Raw genomic sequence first — 23978 nt, 5'->3', positions numbered from 1 at the left:
AGCCAGAAAATCCTCCCCCTTTTACACACAGTCCTGGAAGTGCCCCTTATAAACAAGTATCTAACATGGACAAATGTCCTCTCCCTCCAACCCAGGAACTGTGCGGTTTGCCTGGTCCTACAAAGTAATTGTGTTCTGAAAATTGGGTAAAGCAGGGAGGGAGGGAGAAATTTGGCCCACATTTTCCAAATACTGGAGTTTTCAAATTTTGAGTGTTGCTTTGTAGAAGGGGGTTTCATAGGGAGACCATATGGAAAGGAGAACAAGGCTCCTGTATCTTCTTATTTATTTATTTATTAAATTTTTATACCGCCTGTAGGAAATGAAGGGGTTAATTGAATTCTAAGCTACCCTTTGTGCTTTCTGTAGACCCTGCAAGAGGAAGTAGCTGACTCACACATCCCAGAGAGATGTGGAATGGCAGGGAAGGGGGATGGGACTAGGTAAAGGTATCCTGTTTAGAAATGTATCCCACTCCCCTTTTTCTTTGTGTATCCCACCCCCCTTCAACCCACTCCCCTTTTTCATTGTCAGCTGACCTCATGTGAATAAAAGTTGTGTGCAAGCTCCGATCGGGGTCCGACCCTGTTCGAGTCGCACCTCAGTATACTGATATGCAGTGTCCTCTGCAGTGTTTTCTACGCTTGTCTTTCGTACCTAAGGTCAGGGACAAGAACCTGCCATATTTCTAACACCGCCCAATAGCCGAAGCTCTCTGGGCGGTTCTTTAACAGTTGCCATTTCAGCAGGTGCCATTTGGATGCATGCAGCATCTGGTGAAATTCCCTTTTCATCACAACAGTTAAAGCTGCAAGAGCCCTGCCTTCTTTTGTATCTGGTCACTCTACAAAAGAGGGCAGGGCTGCTGCAGCAGTTTTAAAGCATAGAGTGGAGGTTGGATGGGGCGGCATTTTAGTTCCATGCTTTACAACTGAAGTAATAAAGATAGCCATCTAAAGGTGTCTCTCTCCCACACACTCCTCCCCATAAGATAATTAAATCCAGGGTCTAAAACTGCACCACTGAGCCCAATTGTCAAATCTGCAGATGAATTCCAGCTCAACAACTCTATGCTGGAATCTCCCTTTGAAACCTTTTTGTTTAAGTAGGACAACTTTCCAGTTTGTTACAGAATATCTATGGAGGCTGAAATGCTCCCCCGCTGGTCTTTTGAGTGTTTCCATTTTTAATGTCGGGCTTGTGTCATAGTAAAAGTCTAGTTTGGCTTATATAAATGGCAAAAAGGCATTACTAGCACAATCATCTTTCCTCCTGCTAAGAATAACATCATCCGCTCTCTAACAAAAACAAAACAAAAAAACAAAACATGTCCAGAGCGCGGAGGAGGGGGTGGCGCGGAAAGGAGACGGGTGCTTAAACGGCTCATGCTCTCTCGCCTCCCATCCACGTGTCCTATGCTCAGGCTGCCGGGAAACAGAGCCCTTCCTCTTTCCAAGGGACTACATCCCCTATAAAGCACGGCGGCGCCACTGCGCAAGTGTAGGTGGTGACCTCAAAGGACCGGCGCTGCCTAGAGACCGCCGGGAATCGTAGTCGGGAGGAGCGCTCTCTCGCCGGCGTCCTGCGTCAACGCGGACTCCATCCCCCAGCAGGCTGCTCGGGGCGAGCGGCAGACGTGAGAGCGAGCGGACGGTGTGTGGGTCAGCCGTCACGTGCAGTACGAGGTGCGTGTGCCGTTGATGCTGGGGAAGGAGGAGGAGACGCCGACGAAGACGACGCCGACGACGGAGGAGGAGGAGAAGAAGGAGGAGGCTGCTCTGGCTGCGCTGCGCGGGGGCTGTTGTTGTCGCTCTCCGCGGCTCGACCCGCAGCGCCTGCCAGGAAGGCCCCGGAGCGGCCCGGCCGGGCGACGGCACCATCGGCAGCATGAGCGATAACGATGACATCGAGGTGGAGAGCGACGTGAGTCTCACGCTGCTCTGCCTCTTCCTCCTCCTCCTCCTCCTCCTCTCTGGGCCTCACCGGCCCTGTCCCGTCTCCCTCCCTCCCTCCCTCTCACTCAAATCCCCCCTCCCCCCGCTTCGGTCAGTCGGTCGGTCAGTCGGTGTGTGTTAGGTGGCGGCGGCGGCGGCGCTGACAGTAACGCGTGTGTCTCTCTGTCTCTCTCTGTCTCTCTTATTGCAGGAAGAGGAGCCGAGGTTTCAGTCTGCGGTACGTCTCTCTGCCTTTCATTCGCTTAACACCCCCCCCTCCTCCCCGTCCTCTTCCTTCACCCACCCCGCGCCCCGGACCCTCAGGCAGAGAGAGCCGCCCGGCAGCCAACCAGGGTCAAGGAAGGAGATCGTGAGGGAGGTGGTGGTTGGTGGTGGAGAGGAAGAGTGTTTTGCCCGCCTCTGGCCCGGGCCAGGCCTGAATTCTTAAGAACCTGAAGGGGGAGGGAGAGAGAGACAGGCGGGTGGGGTGGGGGGACGCGCGCTTGTGTCTGGGGACAGAGCGAGAGACAGACGCCTGTTTGGGAGAGATTGGGGTGGGAGGCTGGAGCGCCTTCCCTTGAGCTGGAGGAGACTTGTCTAGGCCTCGTATAGCCTGTCTGGCTTGTGGGGGTGATGCTGCGGGGGGTGGGGGTGGCAGAGGAGTTAGAAAGGGGAGAGACAGGATCGTGTGTTATAAAATTGGGAGTGGTTGGGTTCAAGAAAGGGGCTCGAGGATTGTGTGTGTGTGTGTTGTGTGGCTTGTGTGCTTCGTACACGAACTTTACAGGACAGGCCAAACCCAGAACTTTGGAATGGATAAGACGGGTTAACGATGAGGAACCCCTTCTCTCGCCCCCTCTACCGTTTCTTCCTTGATCTCCCTCCCAAAGGCCAGGGGTGTATTGAAATCATAGTGGGGTGAAGCCCATTTACTGAAGTGGTGGTAGTGAATTGCCAATATGGACTAGAAAGCAAAAATACGTTTTCCTTTGTGAAAGGAGGAAACGAGGACGCTACAGACAGTCTGGAGGGATGTGTGTTGCTGTTAGGGAAACGAGAGGGCAGCAAGTGAGACAGTAAACGAATTATTTGGTTGTGTTTGTTTTTAAAGGGATTTCATATCCTGCCTTTCAGCGGTAGCTTCCAGGGCAGTAAAGCATGCTCGTTTTGAAACACATCACAGCAGCTTCTGGCTTTTGAGATTTTTTTCTGACTGGTACACTGAATGCTGCAGTCTGCCCAAGAGGGCTGTGGAGGAGCCCCCCTTCTTTTGCTGCTGCCAGAGGATTTAATGAGCAAGAAGCTGGGAATTCTCTTATTTTGGTGTTTAATCTCCTTAGTGGATTATTATGGAAATGCTGGCCTCTGCAGAAACTTCCACAAAGCAGCTTGTTTTGATTCTTGTTCCATTGTTGAATATTTTGTTTTTATTTTTTATTATATAGTTACTTGGATGTGGTGCTTAGTATTTCCAGCCTTTACTGTAGCAGGGAACTGTGGGAGTAAAAGATTCTTGAAATCTACACTTTGATTTGTATTCTCCTTTGTGACTGTGCAGAATAGCCCTTCATACCATGGAGCGGGATGTGTTTTCTTCCATTGCCTTTGCCTGTTGGAAAGTTTCTTGCAGTGTAGCATAGCACTTGGCACAAAGAAGGTATTTTTCTTCTTCTTGCCTTTTGTTTGTGTTCATGGATGCTGCAGCATCAGACTAGTGCTGCTGTCCTAGAAACTTGTGAATGGTGGTACTTATGGGCTGGGACAGAATTGAAATAAGTTATTTTGCTTGTTGAGTGTAGATAAAAGTGGAGAGATATGTGGTAATGATTGATGTATGGTCAACATTTTTAGAAAGAGTGGACTGATTGCCAAGAACAAAATATGAACTTGAATCAATTTTCTCTTTTTGAAATCCATATATTCATTGAACAAGCATGCCTACTAACTGGTTGCTACAACAAAATATGCAAATTGGTAATTATTACAAACTAGAAGCATAACCCACAATCTTTGATCATGCATGCTACATGCACTGCAATTTTTTTTTACCAGAAATGATCACTCATTTGAAAGCTAAGGCTACACTCCTATGCACAGCCATCTATAAACTAATCCTACTGAACAATGGGACTGAGTAAAATGCATAGGATGGACCATAAGTGTTCAGAACCTTCTATAAGCAAAGGTTGGTGGTGGTCATTATAAACTGCCTACAATTTTTTAGGCACTGTACAAATATTAAACATTAAAGGTTAGTCATTGGGCAAAATAGTATTTATCCATGAGCTGAAAAGTTAATATCTTTGCTGTTTGGTTAGTAGGGTCATAAATATCCATAACTTGAGAACTGTACACATTGCAGAATCCATGTAGTTGAAAGTCATAAAATAATACAAGATAGTGCATTTCGGCTCTGGATGATCCTGATGGCATATCCTTGACCTTAGAGCCTGTGACAACTTGGTAATCACTGGCTTGCATCCAGCATTCCTGTGAGTAGAACTCCGCTTACAGGATGCTTCCATTGGCAAATTTGCTGGTTCCCCCTTCCCACCGCATGTGCCTCCTGAAAAGCTGTTATGGAGGATTGGGGAAACCTCCATGGATCTTGGTTTCTTCCGAAAACAGGAAAAGCACTGTTCATGGAAGGGACACTCTGGATCAAATCCTCTGAGAAAAACCCCTGATAAGATGTATTTATAATAATTTTATATTTGGTGGTAGTGGTGGTTGTTTTTGCCAAAATTCATATTTCCCCCCCAATATTTATGTTTCAATGTATCTTCTTTTATAAAACAAGTTTTTTAAAAATCTACCAATATGTTTGATAGATGGTCATGAGCTAGTTTTCAGTGACCTTATTTTAGGGCATTTTAAGTGTAACTCTTAACATTAGTACTTAAATTAGGGTTGCATTTGAAAAACTTTTTGATAACTGATTTCCTTAATTTTTTAAAAGATCATGGGTATTTGTCTATCCTGAAAATAAGCTTGTCATTTGCTTTTTGCATGTACTTACTCTACTCAAATTGCTTGTCTTTACCATCTTAAGAATTTTAAGAGGTCCAGCTTAAAACTCAATTTAACTAATAGTCAAGGTTTAAGAGTTAAGAGGCTCCTCCTTTTGCTAAACAGGATAATATACTTTAGATAAAAGAATTCTGTTTCCTTGGCAAAATATGTCACCACAGAAACTCACGCCACTGGGGGGAAAAAGCAAAATGCTTTCTGTTTTCTTTCTGTAGGTGTTCATAGTAACAATGATAGGCCTACAAACAGAAAGGATTTAAACTGCTGACACTTCCTTTAAAATAAGGCTAGCTTGTAGGCCTTTACCAGAGAGCTGCTAGCACGTTGGCTAAAGGTGAATAGACCAGAAAATAAACACTATGCTTTTTAAAATTTTGTGTGAATGGTCATATTAATTTTAAAGATTATTAAAGGGAAGGTTTTGTGGTTTTATTTTGGCAAGTACTTGTGTGCTGAGTCTAAGCTTATTCGTGTCAGCTAATATTAAGAAACCCATTACGTTGTTGTTGTTGTTGTTGTTGTTGTTGTTATTATTATTATGTTTATTTGTATCCCAGCTTTTGCCCAATGCAAGGCCCCAAGGTGGTCATACAGGGCCTCAGAAAACATTTACCATTATAAAGCACTTTACTTGTGTTTAAAGCACTTCATATCTATTATCTTAGCAGTCTCTCTAGCAGGGGGTTGGGTAGGCAACTTGTGGCCCTTCAGATGTTTTGGCCTACAACTCCCATCAGTTGTAGTCAGCATAGTCAATATTGAGGGATGATGGGAGTTGTCACTCTCCAGATGTTTTGGGACACAAGTTTGCATCCCTGCTCTACAGCTACCCTGTGAGATCAGTATTTTCATATTCACATAAGGGCAATAACCATTCTTCTGTGGTTATTGCACATGCAGGAAACTCTAGGTTCAAATCCCTTGCATCTCCAATTAAAAGGCTCTCGGGTACGTTAAAGCTACTGCCAATTAGGATAGACAGCATTGGCATGAATGGCCCAATGTCCTATCGTGGTGTAAGACCACTTCATTAATGTAATGGAACAATTTATAAGACACTTAAACCTTTTGTCTTTAAGTGTTCCTAAATTAGCAGTGGTGGTTATCTATATTCAGGTGAAAGGCTATTGTGTTTTTATAATAGAACAAGCAAGATGGTGTGCATGCATAGATTTGTACATGTCAAAGAATGGCTGTGTGAATCCTTAGGGGATGGTTTAGGTTTGATGTATCTTGAGTTAGGGCAAGATTGGACTAAGTGACCCATGTAGATCCACTTTGAACAGTGCAATCTAGTGCAAGCTTACTCAAAAGTAAATCACAATGAGTTCAGTGAAACCTACTCCCAAGAGTAGGTTTCATAAGATTGCAGGCTAAGTCTTATTTTATTTCGCACTCATCCTATATTCTTGAGGTCATGAATTTTCTAAGAGTCCATCTCTAGAGCAGATTCTCAAGTGGTGTCCTTGGACTTTTATAGTGTGTGTGGTGTTTAGGACTTTCAGGCTTTCTTTAGTAGCATCTGATTGTTTTGCTTCAACTTTTCCCATTTTGCAAGTGTAGTTTCCTAACTATGGGTGAGACATGTCACAGAGATTCCAAATTTCTATTGATTTCAGTGGTGGGTAAGCACCAGAAAAGAATTTACCTGAATACTCACAATATTTTAATTATTATTTATGGTGAGTTACATAGTTGTTTTTTAATTAACCAAATACTCTGAGCCTGCAAACAGACCCTGGGAGGGCACCCCAGGAGTCATAGGGTTTGGGGGATCTCCACCTCTTTAAGGGGAGAGAGAGAGACTGACCTTACAAGCTGCCTCCATGAGTCTGCAAAAAGATTTGGAGTCAGCACTTCTCCAATATTGGAGAGCACAAAAATGAGGCATTTAGTGGCTGTCCTAGAGAGGCTGTGGATCCGCAGATTCCAAAGCCCCCCATTCCTCTCACACACACAATGTTCATTTCCCTCTCATTGCAATCAATTGGAGGGAAAGTTTTAAACAAAGAAGAAAAGGATGGGCAGATAAAAAGGGAAAAAGCATCTCCCTATCACTTCATCCTGCCTGCAGGGCATTGGAACGGGTAGTTCCTCTGCCTCTCTTCCCCCCCTCACCGTAAGATCACTCTACTAATATTTTTATGATGTCTAGTTGTACTGGTAAATGCTCAGTTCAGAGGCACTTATGGTTGTATTAGTGAATGTCAGTATGCTAAGGACAGTACCAAATCTTCTTGGGTTGAGTAAGATGATTCAGAGCTTGTAGCTAATGTTCTGTATAGAACTTTGGGGACACTAAGAAGAATTTGTATTTCCATGAAATGGCTTGTTCTCAGTAGCTATCTGCATTGCCTCTACTCTAGTACTATATTTTCCAGGGGAAAACTTTGGCAGCATTTGTTGAGAATATTATAAATACAAAGAGTTCTGGTTTATAGCACTGCACAGAAGAAACAATAAAGTCTTGTCCAGTTCTGTGCATATGTGAATTCAGGGGTGGGGTGAAAGTAGATCTCCAAATGTTTTGGACTCCAAGTACTAGTGTTCTCGATTTTTGACCATGCTGGCAGGGGCTTCTGGAAGCTGAAGTCCCAGACATCTGGGAGACTACCTTCTGCCCACTCCTGTATTAGTTTATGCATGTGAGTTTTTCAATAGGTGACCAGTATGTTGAATCTGTCTTTCAGGAGAGAGAAGGACAATATCCATGTCTGCAATCATTGTTGCTGTATATAATTCAAATAATACAAGCTTGTTATGTTTCTGTGGATATCTGTAATAGATGCTTGGTTAAGAACTGCCTGTGCAAATTGAAAGAGACCAGGATACTATGAGGTCATCCACTGCCCATCACTACATGATAAGCCTTTTCAGCTGCCAAAAACGGACCCATCATGAAATCTGTAGAGTGCCTTGTTATGGCCAAATTTCAAAGGCAAGGCACTACTCTAGTGTTGCAATATGGCCTAGCTGCAGCTGAACCATAAAAGTTCTGGTTTGCTTGCCTGCCTACATACCTGCCTGAATAAAACAGTGAGGTCCCTTATTAATATTCAACTTCCTAATTTCTGGCAAGTTGTAAAACCAACATTAGGCTTTTGGAGCTAAATGCCACAGTTCAGCCTTTCCCAAGCCAGTTCCCTCCAGATGTATTGGATGGCAGCTCCATCACCCACAGCTGGCATGGCTGGGGATTATGGAAGTTGTAGTTTAACACATCTGGAGGGCACTAGATTGAGGAAAGCTGATATAGTTTATTTTGGATATGCTCATATTCATGAGATGAGGTACATTACACAGTTCAGTCTGTCGGCTGACATTCTCTGTTAGGACAGAGCAATATTGGTTTCCTCCACTTCCTTAGCCGCCATTCCTTGTTAAGAGCTGAGATTTTCCTGGACAGTCAAATGGTTTTGAAAGTAGCTGATGAGGTAGTAATGGAGAGTAGCATGGCAGTGGGCCACCGTGTCCTGATGAATGGAGGCCAGTGTTTTCATGCTATCCTTATTCGGCATTTAGCATGGCTTGTGCCAGCCAGAACTCATTGAATTAGATCTGGCAGCCTTTCCTAAATGCAATTTACTTGCTTTGAATCCTTGCCAGTAATACGTTACAGTGGAGCCAGGTGCTACATCCACTGTTCACTGGTTCTGTTCTTATACAGCAGTTGCGGGAATAGGACGTTTTAGCATGCTGCGGTATCTATGTCATCTTTGCTGTAAAACTAGAGTGTGATATCGGCGACTCTGAAAAAAAGATAGCTCATCTGTACTATGTTGTTTTCTTAGGTTCCTCACCGTTCCTTCAAACTCCTCCCCAAAGTTACCAATGGTCTGTTTAATAGTCAAATCTTGTTATAATTGGCTTTTGAATTGAGGGCGTAGAGTTCTTATGTAGAACTGTTTGACCTGGGAGTAGGAGGTACAGTGAGAAAGTTTTCTAACCTTCAATGTTTACTTTGAGTTTGGGGAAGCTGGCTAATTGAACTGACTCTTGGCATCTCAAGGTAGAATAAAATTACGTGAATGAACCTGTGATAAAACCGTATCCCTTTTAGATCAGCACTACCATGATTGACATCAAGATTTGTAATGGCACTAATGAAATAATACCAAGAACCATGGGCAACTGGCTAGTGTTTGTGTGTTGCAACCTTTTTTTGTTTATCTTTTTAGTCTCCCTATAAAAATATGTTTAGCCTAATTATGACACCAGTCCTGTCAGTAGTGCAAACTTGACCAAGGGTTATACGATTTATTGAAAAGTTATGATTGTTGCGATCTGCAGGGAAGTTCTTGTGGTTACATAAGATAGTGACATAATATATGCAACCAGTAATTATCACTTCATATTTAACTATTATGGGAAAGTGTCTGCAACTAGCACCTCTGTCACTAGTTTTATAATTTGTGTGATAATTTTACTACAGTACTGTGGAGTCATACTCCTCTGGATGCAAATTTCAGCAGCATTGTGTGTTTCTCTACCACTGGTGGTATTTTAGATATTTTAAATGGCTAGTGCAGCCACTTGGCAATTCAAGTGAGCAAATATAAGATTACTCTAGTCTTTTCCACATTATTGGTTGCTTTAAAGTCATTTGTATAGTTGTTTATACATAGACACTTGGTTTGCATTACCTTTTCAAAGGCCCAACAAAACCAGGGAACTATGGAAGACTATATTTTTAATTGCATATTTTGGCAGTTGTTCTATATAGATTAGGGTCTTGCATTTAGAGGAGCCTGTTTGTCTTCTACTGAAAAAATTAACGCCTTTCACTCTATAACTAAAGTTGTATGTGTGTTTTTCTGGCCCGGCCTTCACTGACAAGTGCAGCATGTTAGTGAGTCTGAGCCCTGTTCTTTTTTCAGGAAGATTTCTAGGCAGTGTGGACTGCTTCAAATCGATTGAAATAATTAATTTAAATCAAGTTTCCCATTGAAACTTTTTCATATATTTTCTGAACAGTGGTGCAAATCTGACTATTATTATTATTATTATTATTATTATTATTATTATTATTATTTATATAGCACCATCAGTGTACATGGTGCTACTAAACAATGTTAATTTACTGCTAGTGTAGTATTTCATTCTTACAAGTAGACTTTGTATCCCTTTGCCTCACTGGGCAGTATTCAGTTCAGCACTAGCACTAACATAAATTATGTTGCACTAGCATATGTAATCTGTACTACAACACAATAGTGTTTGCTGGTGCAATAAGTTTTATCATGTATTCCTTTTTTTTAATCTAAAGTCTTTAAATAGTCCCATATAGGGTCTTTCTTATGACCAGAACCCATGACCGTTTGAGATTAACTGTGCAATCCTTTACATTATACTTGGAAATAGGTTTACTGAGTTCAGTGGAGCTTGTTCCCAGGCAAGTGGTTATAGGATAGCAGCCTAAGTATGGGAATACAAGCATGTGCACACTGGACAATTTTTGTCATCTTTTTCTTTTCCAGGTTTTCTCCTTTCCACTTGACTCTGCCTTGGCCAAAGCCTTGCCCTCAGAAAATCTTAAATGGGAAACAAAAATTCAGGGGTCTGGAAACAAAGCCCTATGAGGAGAGACTGAAAGAACTGGGCATGTTTAGCTTTGAGAAGAGAAGGCTGAGGGGGGGACATGATAGCACTCTTCAAATACTTGAAAGGTTGCCACACAGAGGAGGGCCAGGATCTCTTTTTGATCATCCCAGAGTGCAGGACATGGGCTAATGGGCTTAAGTTACAGGAAGCCAGATTCCAGGAGGACATCAGGAAAAACTTCTTGACTGTTAGAGCAGTACAACAATGGAACCAATTACCCAGGGAAGTGGTGGACTCTCCCACACTAGGGGCATTTAAGAGGCAGCTGGACAGCCATCTGTCAGGGATGCTTTAAGGTGGATTCCTGCATTGAGCAGGGTGTTGGACTCGATGGTCTTATAGGTCCCTTCCATTCCAGCTCTACTATTCTATTATTCTATGAAATGCCTGTGACTAATAAATCGAAAGAAAGCTTGATAGTTATTGGGCATACTAGAATAGTTTATTTCCATCAGATGAAACTGAAATATCTCTGTTTGGGTAGAGTGTAAATATTTGTATTTGAGCAATGATCAGATTGGTAATTCATTTCACTAGAAAAGCTTCCTTTAGCTCAGAATATCTGGTAGAGGTGATAATTCAGTTTAGAGCTTAACAGGATGGCTGCATTGGGTCACCCCTTTGTTAGTCCAGTTCTGCCTTTTACCAGGATGCCATGCTGATATAAAGGGAACAGTTACAAGAAAAGCTTTGTGCTTTGGATTTGGGGTCCAGCCACACCCAGAGTGCCTGTTTCCATCTGGCAGACAAACTCTGCTCTCTGCGTCAGGAACTGGGTGTGGGATCATTGCCAAACCTGTGTGACGGGAGGCTGCCTTGACATTTGGAAGGTGAGGTTCAATTAATCATAATATGCTTTCAGTGGTGCCACCTGAATTATCTTTAAATGGTAATGAGAACAAAAGAGTAGCACTGATCAGAAGAGAAAGCAAAAGCCAGTGGTGGGGCAGATGTGAATTGCTACAGAAATGCTAAACTCATAAGAAGCATTAAAATTGCAAGATGTTTCCAAAAGCTGTCTTTCTAAAAGAGTGTCAAAACTGTTTCCTGACACACACAATTTTTCTCTATTAATCTATTGAATTAGTGAGGGATTAGGCTAATCAGAAACTAGTTTTTTTGACACAGCAAAAGAAAAATTGTGAACCACCCAGAGAGCTTCGGCTATTGGGCAGTATAAAAATGTAATAAATAAATAAATAAAAAAATTGACTTAAAACATGGCATTTTAATGAGATATTCATCTGCGAGCCTTATAACTGCATCTTCTGCTTCACCATCTTAGGCTTTGTTTGGCAAGAACTTATCCTGGTGTCCCTTATGGTAAGGGATAGAAAAAAACTTGTTTGGACCTACAGTTAACTCTGAAGGGCCTGTCAAAAATGAAATTGCACTTGTATATGATAGGGAATGGTTGTTGAACTCTTGGAACTAGTTTGATGTGTGGTTTCTTGGGGCATGATGGTAGATAAGAACAAGGCCAACTGATCTTGCACATGCCAGTAGATGATGTTGGCACTTTGGGAATAATTTGTTTCCCAAAATCCTTCTTGGTACTCTTGCAGCTGTATTCACATTTTTTGCCATTCATAAATTCAGAGTAAAAGTAGCCATTTCATATGTATGGAGCTTCTGCATAAAACAATCCAGATGTTCATGCATCAGGTCAGATAGATTGATCATGATCACAATTTTGGATTTAGAAATGAGATACTGCAGCTAAACCAAGTAGCTCTATCTTTTCTTGCTACCTGGATATATGGCCATAAGCAGTCCCTGCTCAGAAGTTATCACTCATCTGCAATGATGTGAGGCAGAAAATTCCTACCAGAAAACTTTCCAAAACAGAACATTTTCCAAGGCTTCATTTTTCCATGGAAAATTTTCCATTTCGTAAGTTCATTAGTAACAATGAAGGGGTGTCATTTGCAAATACAATATTAGGGTAGTGTGGCAGTTTCAAAGTTGTAATTAATGGTTTTCATCACTAGCAAGTATGTGAGAATATAAGAATACATATATATGATTGCAATACATGTATTTATTTATTTATTTATTACATTTCTATACCGCCCAATAGCCGGAGCTTTCTGGGCGGTTCACAAAAATTAAAAACATTCAAAGTATAAAACAACAGTATAAAACCATAATATAAAATACGATATAAAAGCTCAACCAGATAAAAACAGCAGCAATGCAAAATTACAAATTTAAAACACCAAGTTAAAATTTATTGATAGACAGTTAAAATACTGGGAGAATAAAAAGGTCTTCACCTGGCATCTAAAAGCATATAATGTAGGTGCCAAGCGAACCTCCTTAGGGAGCTCATTCCACAGCCAGGGTGCCACAGCAGAGAAGGCCCTCCTCCTGGTAGCCACCTGCCTCACTTCCTTTAACAGGGGCTCGCGGATAAGGATCCCTGAGGATGACCTTAGGGTCCAGGCAGGTACATATGGGAGGAGGCGTTCCTTCAGATAACCTGGCCCCAAGCCATTTAGGGCTTTAAATGTTAATACATATGTCTCAGTGTGAAATGGAACTAATAAGTAGTGACAGCAAAACTGAAAGTGCCCTGTGTCTTTAAATCTTTGTAAGGATTCCAAGAAAAAATTCTACATAATGCAACATATAAATAACATTAAGTGTGCTTTAATTTTCCACTCAAATATTTCAGATCAAATGCTTGCAATGTCATGAGTGGGGAATTAGCATGAGTTACTTTGTTGTAAAATAAACATGTTAAATTAGATCACTCTCTAGGGTATCTGAAAATTTCCCGCTGTAAATTGAATTTTTTCTGATGCAAATGACTCTATGCAACTCAATCTAATTTGAACAGGATTTTTTTCCAATTCAGCATTTTCCAGAAAACCCACATCACTGCTCACATGGTAGACCAATGTGTGAGCACAGAGTAAGACCATACTAACTGGGCCCACCCCCTCATATCCTGCAAGAATGGAGCTTTTGTGTGTACAGCTATGTGCCGGAAGGCTTTCCATAATCTGGACCCTGGATTGTGCACAGTTCCAGTTTGCACGAAAGTCTTCATGCCTAGGGTTTATCCCTGCAGGTGTTTATGTGTGGATACCAGGAAGTGGGGCTTCAGCTATTGGGTGGTATAAAATGCAATAAATAAATAGTCAGTATGTACGTGCAATAAATAAATAGTCAGTACGTGTGGCATCTTGGGCGAGGCTAGTGGGCATGGCTCCACTTTTGTGTTGATGTAACACATGAATGATAACTTCTGAATTGCGCTATAGCTGCACAGAAGACTGCAGTCCAAATATTTCCTGCAGTGTTTTGTGGACCCTACATAAAGTCTCATTTTGTTTTTCGTTTTTCATTATGGGCCTTCTCTGTAGTACAATGCCCAGAAACTCTTGCTACTGGGAAGGGTCCCATTCATGATTAACATGTGGCTTATTCAAAATATTTGGTGCTGTGTTGAAGATGAAAACTTTGTAGTCTAGGGGGTGACACAGGGATCTTTCTGAACCAATCTTCTCGACTAACAGAATGCTGCAGGGTAATCACACTTGTTTTTCGTGCTTGTGCTGGACTTGGCCTGCACTGGCTGCTTTTTTTTGCTGACTTCTTTGTTTCTTCCCTTGTCTTAAGGAGGGCTGGAGATGGTTCATCCTATGTGCATCCTAGTCCAGGGGTCAAGGATGCAATGGAAGCCACATACCCTGTTGCCTACAGTGATGGTGAAGGCCCTAATATTTGTTCTTTGTCTGTCTAGGCTGACAAACGTGCTCACCACAATGCACTGGAGCGCAAACGTAGGGACCACATCAAGGACAGTTTCCACAGCCTGCGGGACTCTGTGCCATCGCTTCAGGGAGAGAAGGTGAGTTTATTGAGAGATGTGATGCACTTCCCTGGAATGCTGTCCCATCAATCATAAGATAATTGGTTTCCAGTCCCATCTTTGGACCAAGCTACAGAACAAGAAAGAACCTCTACTAGTATAGCTTAGGTAATTCTGCAAGGGTCCCAAATAGTCTGGTTGAAGAAATGTTCCTGTAGCTTCAAAGATGTTCATAGTTGGTCTGCTTATGCTGTCAAATAAAGATGAATTCTCATTGTAGAGTAACCTAATGTTTCATCATGCACTTCTGAATGGTTGAAAGTTACTTTATGAAGTGGTCTGGGTCATCTGCTTGCTGCAGTTGCACAGTATTATGGAGGTTTCTTGCTTCTCCTCTGCAATCCTCCCAATTCCTTGCTAACCTTTATTTAGATTTAGCTCTGTAAGGCTGCTGACAGTACTGAAAAGAGTAGCTGTCTGTCCAAAGTCTAAATCAACAAAGGACATGGTAGAACAAAAGGAAAGACAGGACTAGGTGTGTGTATATTAATATGTGTCCCCTGTTTCTTTCTCTCTAGCCCTGGAAGATTTAGTGTTCTCTTTCCACCTCCCTCGTTCTCCTCTGATGGAACCATCCTGGTTATGCAGGGCTGCTCTGCTTGTGATTGGTTCTGTTTGTTTGCTTTTCCTCTTGCCTACATTGAAGCTTGCTCTTGATGAATTATCTGCCAGATATGAATTATCTGCCAGAAGCACACTGTGCCACCACTCTGTGTTTAAAAGTTTTTAAAGGCCTGTAAAATTGTAGCTTAGGCTTGTTACAAACAGTTTAGGTAGACATCCTGCAGTCTGGGCAGGGCCGGGGGTGGGGGGGACGTGCAACCAAGTAGAGTGGTTGTGTGAATTAGCCCCAAGTCTGTAGCGAATGTGTGCAGGGTGACTCCCTTGTCCTTTCTCTCTAGAGTTGCAACATCGCAGCACTAGCAAGTAACTTTTAGCTTTCCATAGGGCTAAAGTGGCTGCCCTGAAAAGGAATGAGGAAATGGGGCCCTGCTCATCATTAGTGGCTGAGCTGCCGACAAAGCTGTCTGCAGAAGCTCAGTACAAGGTACTTAGCTTGATAGGCAGCATTTTTATGTTCAGTCACCTCTGGTCACACCGTGTCATAGACATCAAGACACCCATTTATTACTCATGTCACACAGGCAAAGTTTTCGGAACTGAGGCTTGACATTTGGGTAATTCATTGTTAGCTGAAATATGTGGCCTGGCCTTTTGTTTTTTGGATTCTCCCTTGAGGTTAGTGTAACCTGTGTAATTTTTAACACACTGGAATTTCAGGCCCTATTGTGGGAGACTGCTGGGAAGACTTTGGTGTGGGTGACGGCAACTCCAGTGAAGGCCAAAAAGTTGGATACATTGACAGTACAGGGGAAAAGTTTACTACTGTAAAATGCCAGTTCTTACTCTGGGAAATGGAATATACTTGAATTAAAACAAAGCTATGTAGACCTTCCTATAGCAAATGGTTTGTTTGGCATACATTGTTGTCCAGTTGATTTAGCAATCTAGAACAGATAGTTAACTTTCTTTATATACAAAATAGATTTGGTCTCACTTCTACATAAGAATTGATAGTCTTTTTTTTTTTTTTTTTTAAAGGGTGTGTGGGGGGGGGCTACCTGGATCCTTTATTTATTTATTTATTTTGCTTTGACTAGAACTGTGTGCTCCTATTATAAAAACCAAAAGTAAATGTTAATAACTGGAATATCTTAGAAAAAAGTAAATTGCCAAATGTGGCCATTCAAAACATATATAAATATTGATATTGCCAATAGTTTGCCTTTCTATTGGGCTACGACGTGTATACTTCTAAATTGTCTGCTTTGGATATTTGCAATTTGAAAATGAAACTAAAACCTAATTGTAATCAGTCTTGTTTTTGTATAACAAAACAGCTCTGCCAATAGAAGATAATCTTCTGTATAAAGAATGCTTTAAACTAGGACTAACGTGTTTTTTTCTTTCCCCAGGGCCTGTTTATAAAATGGGGGGGGGGTTAACATAGGGTGGGGTGTGCTTTGCCAGCTTCTTGTTCGATCCACTCCAGAATGTAAACTACCAAATACTCAACTGAGCTCAAGCAGTGCAGTCCAAACCTGGCACATACAGTTGTTTGAGCAAGGGGTCAAGACCCTTTAAAACCTGCCATATTCTGCTTGTTCAGGTTTGAGCTTCCTAGGCTTTAATGGGAGCCATGGTGCCTTTCATAAAACACTTTCAAAATAAGGAGCCCAGAACAGAAACCCACTCCCACTTGCATATCCAAGCCCAGCAAAACAAAATGGTTCCAACCTGTCCTTTGGACAATAACGCCTGACTTCTTCTCCTTCAGCAGATGTGTCTCTGCTTCACTAGCGCCCAGCAATGAAGAGCCTCTTCCTTGCAAAAATTCCTCTAGTCCAGATTTCTCCTCCTTTGTTTTTTGTTTTTTCTCTTCCTTTCCAGCTATAATTCTTGATTGGGTTCTCAGCAGCTGAACGTCCCTTTTCTTATTTCTCATTCCACATGAGTCTTGCAAACCTACATTTGTATTACAAAGCACTGTAATAAAAATGCACAGGGATACAAAAGGTTACAAGCAGCTTTGAAAACCTTTCCAAAAGACATTTTCCAAACACAAGTGTTTTACAAGAGCAGGTAAGCAATTGTCTTATCACCTAGTTCCACAGTGCTGCTGAGTTTGCTGGCCAGTCTTGTGTAGTCCCAGTTGTTGAGAGTAGATATAATTATGCTTGGGGAAGTGTAGCTGTAGTAGAGAAACTGCTGAATAGTCATTTGGGAACTTCTCTACTGTGCTGAATGAGTTCTTGTGAACACAGGAGCATTTGTTTGCAGAGTTGCAGGTGTAGGGAATGACCCACGTGTACTGCAGCTACTCTTGGGAGTGGAGTGACTACTTCATGAGCTATTGTTCAGTGCTGTAGCCAGATGTCGTTAGAACCATTGTTTTTATAAGGAGTTGAACACAGAGCTGGAAAGCACTATACAGATCCTGAGTCTCAAAACCCCTCTACAGTCGAATGTCTTGCAACTCTAAGGTTGTACCTCAAATGAAATGTAGACTGTATTGAGAAATCAGCTCCCTGCTGAAGGGCATCTCAGCCTAGCTGCTTACGTGAACTAGGACTTTATCTGGTGTGTTTTTTTCCTACTATTGCAACAGGCATCCCGGGCCCAAATCCTAGATAAAGCCACAGAGTACATCCAGTACATGCGCCGGAAAAACCACACACACCAGCAGGACATTGATGATCTAAAGCGCCAGAACGCCCTGCTGGAGCAGCAAGGTGAGTGGGTCTGAGCTAGGGTGTTTCCTGCGCCATGTCATGTGTTTGGATGATGTGCAGCCTTGCAGCAAAACCCTCCGCTACATTTTTTCTCTCTGTAGGGTGGCCAGTGTTTGGGAACCAGAAAACCCCTGAAAATCTTTCAACCGCTTTGAGTAAAGCTGGTTGGGACGAGAAGCTTTCAGGGCTTTACGTGTTGGCAATGGATCCATTTGAATCCATTGACTCCTAACAGCCTAGACTTTGGGTCTTTCTCCCTTGTCTGAAATTCAGAACTTATTCATTGTATGTGACTCGCTGGCATGTTCACATTGCTAAGGCACAAGAAGCTCTTTTCAGATGTTTCTCTCCATCCATTCTCAATTGTGTGGAGAAGGACAGCAGGGACATGCACATTCACCCCGCTCCAACCTCTCTCCTACACTGCCAGTGCATTGGAGGAAGTTCTGAAGTGGGAAATCCTGCAGAAGATGTGTAGGGTATCCCTGTAAGTCAGGGATGAGGAACTTCTGGTTCATGGGCCAAATTCAGCCCAACAGGTTAGCCTATCCAACCCATGGGACCTCAGCAGAGGTCCTGTCCCCTCAGAAGGGAGAGGGAGGGCAAGTGAGCTGCTCCCCCAAGCGCCAGCCTTTCTCTTGGGGAGAGAGAGAGAGCGCTTTGTCTCTTCCTCTGCACAGAGAAAGGCAAAATGGGCTGGTTAGCATCAGGGGCAGTGTTTAGGGGAGGGGCCCTCCCCAGAAACAGCCCAGGCTTTTGGATTGGTCCTGGGGGCAAACTGGCCCCGTGGTCCAATCCTGTTTCCCACTCCTACTGTAAACTGAAACACTGGGCAAACAGAGGCCTTAGCTAGACCTACCTGCTATCCTGCGACGGAGGAGGGAAGATCTCGCGTTGTGTTTAACGCGAGATCCCTCCTCTGTCAATATGTGACACGCGACGACTTCAGCAGGAGAGGCGTCGCGTCCGCCTTTTTTTTTTAAAGGACCAGCAGCGCATGAACGCTTGTGCGCTAAAGGTAAGTGTTTTTTTAAATTTAAATTATTTTCCCCGCTCCCCCCACCCTACCTCTGATGGGCGCAGCTCTGCGCGAGTAATCGTGCGGCACCTGGCCACACGTTCCGCTGTCTCAGGCTTAGCCCGAACCACGGAAAAACTGGAGCCAAAGAGGAGGGCTATATCCCGGGGCAAGGGAGGGCTGTTCCCTCCCTGATCCCTTGTGTGTCACGTGGACGCACAGGGACAATCCCGGGGTTCGCCCTGCGATAAAGCCCCGTCTAGCTATGGCCAGAGTATTGCTTTAGAGCTTTAATGATCAAGCAGGATGCTGATGTCATATTAAAGCAGACTAGTAAGTTGCTGCTTATGATGGGTGAGTAGTGGTTGCCACTTGGCAGGCATCTGAGTAGCAAGTGGTGCAGATATGTGTGTGTCTGCCTACATCTGCAGACTCAGCATATCTTTAACCTGAAAGGCCTGGCCGTCCCACCTCTCCTGGCAACTGGAACAGGGTGACTGATTGACCCCCTCAATGGTTAGTTCCAAATTACATTAAAAAGGAGACTTGGAGTCTAGCACTAGCTTACAGAGGTTCATTTTAGAATGAATCAGACATTTGTTTGTTAGAGTTTTGTGACCCCTGCCTTTTCAATTCCAAAGGGAAAAAAACTCAAGGCAAATTACAACTAAAATTCAGGGATAAAAAGAATTGAATGGTGTTTATAAACAATAAAGAGCTAGTAAACAAACTATTGCTATGCAGCAGTAATAGTTTGCTGAAAATGTAAAATTTTATTGCTGGCAGAATGCTTGTCAGAAAGGAGGCAAAACCTCCCACAACAAGAGTGCCACCACCGAAAAGGTGGCAAAACATCAAAGAGACGAATACGTTTGATCATTTGGTCAAGTATTTTTTTTAAACATTTAACTTTTTAAAAACAACAAAGCATTACTTTAATAATCAACGAGTTTGATACTTATTATTTTCCTTCTCACTCACGGCTGTTGTTCTTGTTCTTGTTGTTATTATTATTGGCTTCATGGAATATTTGACCATGGTTAATTGGCCAGTCAATTTACTGGTGCAGCAATCCTAAAAGATTCTCTTAACTGATGGGCAGATTCATATGGGGCGGGTGGGTGGGTGAAATTGTTTTAGGTATGATGGTCTTAAGTAACTTACGGCTTCCAAGTGGTCTTCCATCCAGACAAGCCATACATGCTTAGCTTAGCAGTAGAACTGCATCATGTCTCCTCAAAACATTATCTGGGTGATTCTCTGGTTAGTCACTCACTGACTGTGTGAAATTGTTTGCTCTGGTTGTGCAAAATACTTTGAACCTTATTCATTCTCAGAACAACCTTGTGACATGAGAATTTGAGGCTGAGATGATGACTTGCCAAGGATCACTAGGCAAAACACTTGGATTTGTTTCAGCACTTGGCCTCTAATAGGATGGCAAGCTAATTGGCCAGTGCTTGCGTTCTGCTACTGCCAGTAGTGTGATCCAGAAGTTTATTCCATTTTATACTCCTAAGATCTTTCATCATTTTGCACTTTTAAGTGCAGGAGTGATGGTCACCCATTCATATGTGAAGCCCCTATTCCAGTGCATCCTGAAGTACTTAGAGTGACCATTTTTGACCTTTTGAAGCCATAGAAGAAAGGGGTCATTTTTCACCCTAGAAGGAAAAGGGAAATTGGGGGAAACTGAAATAAATGTAATGCTGATTGGCCTTATCAAGTTTAATCCTTATTTGCCACTTTAATAATTTGAAATGCATTATGCCTTTATTCAAACAATTATTATTAATATACTCAGTATTGGAGATGAAGCTGCAAGCTGCCGCACCACACCGTTAAAGTTCCTGAACATGTCATCTTGCCATTTGATTGCATGTGTTGGGGTGAGTTGTGGGTGGGGAGGATTGCGCGTGTGTATGGGGGTGGGTGGGGAGAGTTAAAAGTTGAAAATAAAACTATCGGTACTGTGGCAAGAAAAATGGATGATGATTTTCAAGCCTAACTAATAATAATTATAGACCTTTAACATTGACACAAGCAGAAAAATGTATGGGAAGTGTGGGGAGAGAGATCACATTTTTTAAAAAAACAATCTTAGCCATAACATGTTCAGGAGTACCAAACTACGTTTTAAAACAAGAAGAGACTTGAAATTATTTGCTTTTTATTGGTGTAATTTTAAAAAATAAATAAATTAGCTACATTGTTATCCACTTTGTGAAGTTTTTGGGTTTGTTTGTTTTTTGCTTTGAAATCCAGAGTATAGATACCTAAGAGCTCACTCTATGCATGTTTGGACAGAAAAAGTCCTACAGCTCCCAGCATTCCTCAGCCAACATGGCTGGTTGGGTAATGCAGGGAGACTGTCTAAACATGGATGGGATTGCATCCTAAATCATTTTTTAAAAATCCCATTAGCTAACACGTGAGCATGCCTCCACCTCGTGCGTAATGTTTGCCTTCCCCCTGTCCATTTCCATATTCTTGCTCTTGTGTTTTAGTTCGTGCACTGGAGAAGGCAAGGTCAAGTGCTCTGCAGGCCAACTATTCCTCTTCAGACAACAGCCTCTACACCAACCCCAAGGGCAGCACCATCTCTGCCTTTGATGGGGGCTCCGACTCCAGTTCAGAGTCTGAGCTGGAAGAGCCTCAGAGCCGGAAGAAGCTTCGTATGGAGGCCAGCTAGAAGAGGTCTCCGTTCCCGCTGCCATTAGACACTTGCTGGCTGCTTAAGGACTTTCCTTTTTTCTCTCTCCCTTTAGTAGAGGCTCTCGGACTGCAGCTTCCTCTGTTCCTTGTCCCTTTCTGGCCCCTTTTGAGTTAATCCAAAACCCTGGCTTGGCAGCTTACCTTCTGGAAGACAGCAGCCATAGCTTGGAGCAAAATGCAATTCTGTCCTGTCCTGTCCTGTGGCTGCAAGTTTCTAGTGCCATGAATGCCCAGGCCATTTGATGAACTCATGAGTCTGCGATTGCCTGGGCTGCGTGGGGACAATGACCTCTCCATTCTTCCACTAGAGCTACACCAGCCTCTCTGTCGCATTTATCAAAATATTTCTATTTATGACAACAAAGCCAAACATCCCCTGAAGAATCTTGGTGGGGGAGGGGGGCATGCAGACACATGCATGTATGTCCCTTCTTGCCTCAAGGGATGGTGCAAGATTCAGGATGTGGTGGGGAGATGACTGTCCTTTTTGTATTTTGGCAATTGATTAATTGGTATTTATTTCCTCCTATGGAAACTCAGTCTGGTCAGATTCCTCTTCCTGCTGCGGACATTGGTGATGTGAAGCTACAGATTCGTACCGTGATCAATTCTTCCCTCTTTTTGAATTTCTCAGAAATAGAGCCAGCTTTTTTTAATGTAAATACACCACAAGCTTTGTTACTTGGTACTAATAACTGCATCAAAGCGTGGACCTCCTGCCCTCTGGCAAATGGGCCAATTACCCATGTGAGTTAAAGGGGCACAGGTTGTGAGTGAGCAAAGGCCGCTGTGTGTATGTGTGCATGTGCACGCGCATGTGCATGGGCGTGTGCATGCGTGTGTGTGTGTGTGTGTGTATATATATATGATTTTTTTTTTTTGTCTTCTTCCCACTCTCGTTTGTGGCGTTTTTTGAATTTAGTGTATACAAATGTAGCTTGGTCTCTGTCCAGGTGTGAGTCTATTCCATGGAACTGAAGTATGTTGTACATACTGCCCAAGAATTGTCTTGCAAGTTAAGGCTTCCCTTTACTATAAGACTATAAATAAAAAAAATATTTTATCCTTGTGACTGGTACTAGTGTTTTTGTGGGACAATGGCAGGGTGGAATGGGGTGGGGTATGTCTTTTAGCTGTTTATATGTGCACTTTCACATGAACTAGATCAGAAACATGTTCGGGACTCCAAAACACCGAAGCTAAATCCAGAATGTATGTTTGAGTTAGTGGGCTTTTGGTTTTCATCACATGGCTATATGTTTGTTTAGTACAGGGGCAGGGAATATATGGCTTTCCAGATGTTTTCAGTCTGCCTCTCCCATCAGCCCTTGCCAGCATAGCTGATAGTGTTGTTGCAGTCCAGCAATATCTGGAGGGCCGCACGTTCCTCATCCCTGATAAAAGATTTGTATCCCACATTTTCAATGAAGTCCTCAAAGTAGCTCTCAACATTCACAAAATGCAATTGGTATTTTTAAAACCTAAACAAAAATCCATTAATAATACATTTCTTACCCGCCTCTTCCTTTGGATCAGTATAAATCAAATATGTAAAATTAATTAAAAGAGCATATAAAACTAATACAATATTTCTGAATAAGGAGCAGTTCCACAATAGCGTATAAAAAGTATTTCTTCAGCTGGACTCAGGATTCCGTCCCTCATGCCTGCTTAACAAGTTTGGCTTGGATCCTGGATGGGTCTGTGTTCACATCATACGTGGTTTTCAGCAATGGATGATGAGCTGCCAAGGGGGCAAAACTCCAAAGCTGGGAAGAGAAATCTTACATCTCTTAAGAACTTTAGATAGGCTTTTCAGGTTTTGTGACTTTACTGGAAGCTGAGTTGTTACATATGCAAATGGAAGCTAAGGGCGATTGATGCTGGATGGCTTGGAAGGGAGCTGCTCTGACGTCTGCAGAGTGCACTGATGCTGGGGTTCTAGTGGCTTATGGATTTGGACTTACCCTTGGCGCATGTATCCAAATAGGAACTATTTTGTCATCATCTGTAGTAGATGCCACAGATGGAGAACCCTGCGTGGCCTGAATATATAAGCTCTGCCTAACTTAGCTTTAAGCCTAAGGAAGCTGTGGTAGGGGAATCCAGAATTATATCTCTCATATGCTCAAGATCAAAGGTTGACTCTTCCCAGTAGTAGTCTGTGATGGAATAGGTAACAGGATGGCTGAAAGCTCACCAACATTAAAACCCTTTTGTTAGATTTAGAAACAGATGTGTGAGTGGGGGATGGGAGGCATTTAAGAACTATAGTTTTTAACATGCATTGCAGGTTAGTGTCCAAGTCAGGCCAAGCTGATGTGGGCCAATGTCAGGCCACAGCCACACATTGTAACCCTGTGTCTCCTAGAAGAGCTGGTGCTCAGCCCTCTTCAAGCTGGATCACAGCTGTCTCCCTCTGTGGTGCTTCTGAAAGAGGCTGCTTAGGTTCTGAGACTTGGGTGCAGTGCTTTCCTTGCTCCCAATTGCTTTGCTGTCTCATTACC

The 23978-nt window shown here is 42.7% G+C and overlaps 1 protein-coding gene across 2 annotated transcripts; it reads left to right on the top strand.

Annotated features, from left to right (window-relative positions):
• Window positions 1-1677: 1677 nt before the first annotated feature.
• MAX (MYC associated factor X) lies at window positions 1678-22539 on the top strand. 2 transcript variants are annotated; one of them, XM_063116824.1, is made up of 4 exons: window positions 1678-1923; window positions 14317-14424; window positions 17609-17738; window positions 21264-22539. In XM_063116824.1, the coding sequence occupies exons 1-4, from the start codon at window positions 1888-1890 to the stop codon at window positions 21446-21448; spliced, it is 459 nt and encodes a 152-aa protein (XP_062972894.1). In that variant the 5' UTR covers window positions 1678-1887; the 3' UTR covers window positions 21449-22539. The 2 variants fall into 2 exon arrangements, with proteins under 2 accessions (XP_062972894.1, XP_062972895.1); XM_063116825.1 differs by having other exon boundaries at window positions 1683-1923; window positions 17615-17738.
• Window positions 22540-23978: the final 1439 nt, after the last annotated feature.

The sequence above is a fragment of the Elgaria multicarinata genome, chromosome 2 (genome assembly GCF_023053635.1).
Source record: "Elgaria multicarinata webbii isolate HBS135686 ecotype San Diego chromosome 2, rElgMul1.1.pri, whole genome shotgun sequence".
NCBI lineage: Eukaryota > Metazoa > Chordata > Lepidosauria > Squamata > Anguidae > Elgaria > Elgaria multicarinata.
The sequence above is the reverse complement of the archived record's forward strand: the minus strand, read 5'-3'. Positions and strand labels throughout refer to the sequence as shown.